Raw genomic sequence first — 2799 nt, 5'->3', positions numbered from 1 at the left:
GCCCATCGTCACCTTGGCTGGCCTCCGGGTTTTTTTTTTCAACAAGTAAATTGTACGTACAGTACTACTAGTACATGGAAATGCAGGCCATTTTGCCCCAATCATTGCGCACTTTGGTTCTCGCGAAACTCATAAACACCAAGCAATCAGACAGGCATCAGAGTATCTGACACTACTACGTGTACTTCTACTTAAATACTTGTACTTCTTCCCAAAAACACGGACTATGAACCAGCATGTTCATTTGGCCGTGGCTTATCATAAACGATCGTAAATTTTTAATCAGAACAGTATTTTTCTCTCATACAAACTAATCAGTAGTACCTTTTCATGAATTCACGACCATACGAACCAGCGAACCGAACATGCTACACAGCTTTCCTTGCACGAACGCGCCACAGAGAAGGAGTCCCGAATCCTGATGGCGACGAGTTCATCAACTGACCTTGACCTGCTCCGTGCTCCTACCATGGATGGGTACTGGCCTACTGGATGCTGCTTCTCCTACTGACACTGTCCCAAATTGTGTAATTATTTATTTTTTTAATCTATATTTAATACTTATCTAAATATTTGATGGGATGGCCTCACTCACTCGTCATTCATCTGATCATCTCAGCTCAGCTCGCCTGTTGTAGTTTTTACATGCCAAATCAACCGGCAGACGATTAACCGTCGCCTACCGGTGGTAATTAACTGCCTAAACCACGAGCATTGTTCAAGCAAACCAACTCGTTACATTACTCACTAGTGACAGCGGCGACCGACGAGTTACTGGGCACCGGCGCCGGCGGCGGGGGCTACGTCCTTCTTGGCGGCCTTGTTCTTCCTGGCCGCGCCGCCGGCAGAGGAGGAGGATGAGGAGGCGGAGCCGGCGCCAGACGGGGAGAAGAGGCGGTCGATGCCGAAGACGGAGACGGACTTGCGGGAGCCGCGGAGGGAGCAGACGGGCACGTTGAGGACGGGCGCCACGCGGACGTGCGCCGAGTACGACCGCTCCATGCCGCCGCTGCCTGGACCCGCGTTGCGGTGGCGCCGACCGCCGGCCAGGCTGCTCGGGCTGCTGGAGCTCCGCCCGAGGCCGTTGAACACCACCTTCCCCGCCGCGTTCAGGCGCGGGCTGTCGGCCGCCACCGCCGATGGAGGGGGAGGCGGCGGAGGCGGGGGTGGCGGGGGCGACTGGGACTGGGACGGGGAATGCGACTGGAACGTCGCCGCGGACGCCGAAGCCTGCTGCTGCTGCGACGCGGACGCGGACGGGGACAGCCGGATCTTGGGAGGCAGCAGGCTCTGGTGCTGCGACGACGACGAAGGTGCGGTTGCAGGAGCGGTCTTCTCGGCGGACTTGGTGGTTTCGGGCTCGCGGAGCAGCGGCAGGCTGAGCGACGGCTCCGGCTCGGGCGGCTTCGGGCCCCGGCGGAGGAGCCGGCGCAGCGGCCTCGGCTCCGCCGGGGCCCCCGACGACGACGACGCCTGCTGCTTCCGCAGACGCAGTAGATCCCGCCACCTCCTCGCGGGGATCTTGGGCTCCGCCGCCGCCTCGACCTCGGCCCGCGGCGTCTCCGGCGCCGGGGCCTGCTCCTGGTTCGGCAGCAGCGCTGACTTTGCCGTCACCTCCTCCACTTCCACCCCCACCCCCACCCCCACCCCCACACTCGCCCCGGCCGCCGCCGTCTCGTCCGCGGGCGCGGGGATACGGAGCGGGACCAGCTTGCCCCCGGAGAAGAGCTCGTCGGCGGGGAGCATGGAGCATGCCGCGGCGCATCCGCCGAGCAGGAACTCGAAGTCGGCGCCGGCTCCGGCGCAGGCGCTGGGCCCGGCCCCGGCCTTCCCTCCCGCCGCCGCAGCCTCCCTTCCGCCGCCTCCTTCCGCGTCGTCGAGGCTGAACGACACCCGCGGGCCCAGCCAGTGCACCGCCGCCGCAGGCGGGGGAGGGGGCGGCGGCGGCGGAGGTGCCGGAGCCGGGGCCGGGGGCCGCGGCGCGGCGGCGGCGGAAGCCATGACTCCCTCCTCCCTACTCCAGTTAGCAGAAGCAGCACGCGGCACGAGGGGAGAGGAGAGGTAGCCGACAAGGAAGGATGGAAAGGAAAGGAAGCGAAGCGACGTGGGTTGCCCCCTACTTGCCTCCGGATCTTCTCTCCTCCCTTGACCCTTCTTCTTGGCGGAAACGAAGAAACCAGGCGGCGGTGGTGGACTGGTGGCTGGTGGTGGTGGAGGCGGGAGCGGGACGACGACCGAGCACGAGGTGTACTAGAGGGGGGAGGAGACAGGAGGCGTACGGGCTACGAGAGAGCCTGCCGCCGTGTAGGACTAGACTCGTAGCCGCCGCGCGCGTGTGATGACGGCGAGGCGTGGTTGCTTGCTTTTGTTTGGGGGATGGGGCTCCGGCGGGTCCGGGGCTTGTGTGCTGTGTTGTCAGTGCGCTGGTCTTGGGACTTGGATGGTGATTGTCGTCAGATTGCGTGGAATAGAATAGGGCGTGTGATTATTGCTTTGCTGAGTCATCAATGTAAGGCAACGCTGGTAAAAATTGTGCTATTGGCTTGGAAGGGCAGCCCTAGCGGAAGAGATCCTTTCCGGTGGAGAATTTTTCTCCTGCTGTCCAGATAAAAAATACGTAGACCTGTTCCTCTCTCTCCTCTCCGCATCCTTTGCGCACAAACCACGAAGCGGTGGCAGCAGAATAGATCCGCTCAAGCTTTGCTGGAACACACGTACTAAGGCCCTGTTTAGTTGCCAAAAAATTTTGCATAGTAACTGTCACATCGAATCTTGCGACACATGCATGGAGTATTAAAT

General features: G+C 61.3%; 1 protein-coding gene across 1 annotated transcript; it reads right to left on the bottom strand.

The window, feature by feature from the left end:
* Positions 1-205: 205 nt before the first annotated feature.
* LOC136504943 (uncharacterized) lies at positions 206-2429 on the bottom strand. The gene has a single exon (XM_066499996.1). The coding sequence runs from the start codon at positions 1999-2001 to the stop codon at positions 772-774; it is 1230 nt and encodes a 409-aa protein (XP_066356093.1). The 5' UTR covers positions 2002-2429; the 3' UTR covers positions 206-771.
* Positions 2430-2799: the final 370 nt, after the last annotated feature.

The sequence above is a fragment of the Miscanthus floridulus genome, chromosome 14 (genome assembly GCF_019320115.1).
Source record: "Miscanthus floridulus cultivar M001 chromosome 14, ASM1932011v1, whole genome shotgun sequence".
Taxonomy (NCBI): domain Eukaryota; kingdom Viridiplantae; phylum Streptophyta; class Magnoliopsida; order Poales; family Poaceae; genus Miscanthus; species Miscanthus floridulus.
Note: the sequence above shows the minus strand (reverse complement) of the source record. Positions and strands in the feature narration are given on the sequence as shown.

What these genes read in the sequence shown, in the direction of transcription:
- LOC136504943 (XM_066499996.1), bottom strand. Translation starts at nt 2,001, where the DNA reads ATGGCTTCCGCCGCCGCCGCGCCGCGGCCCCCGGCCCCGGCTCCGGCA.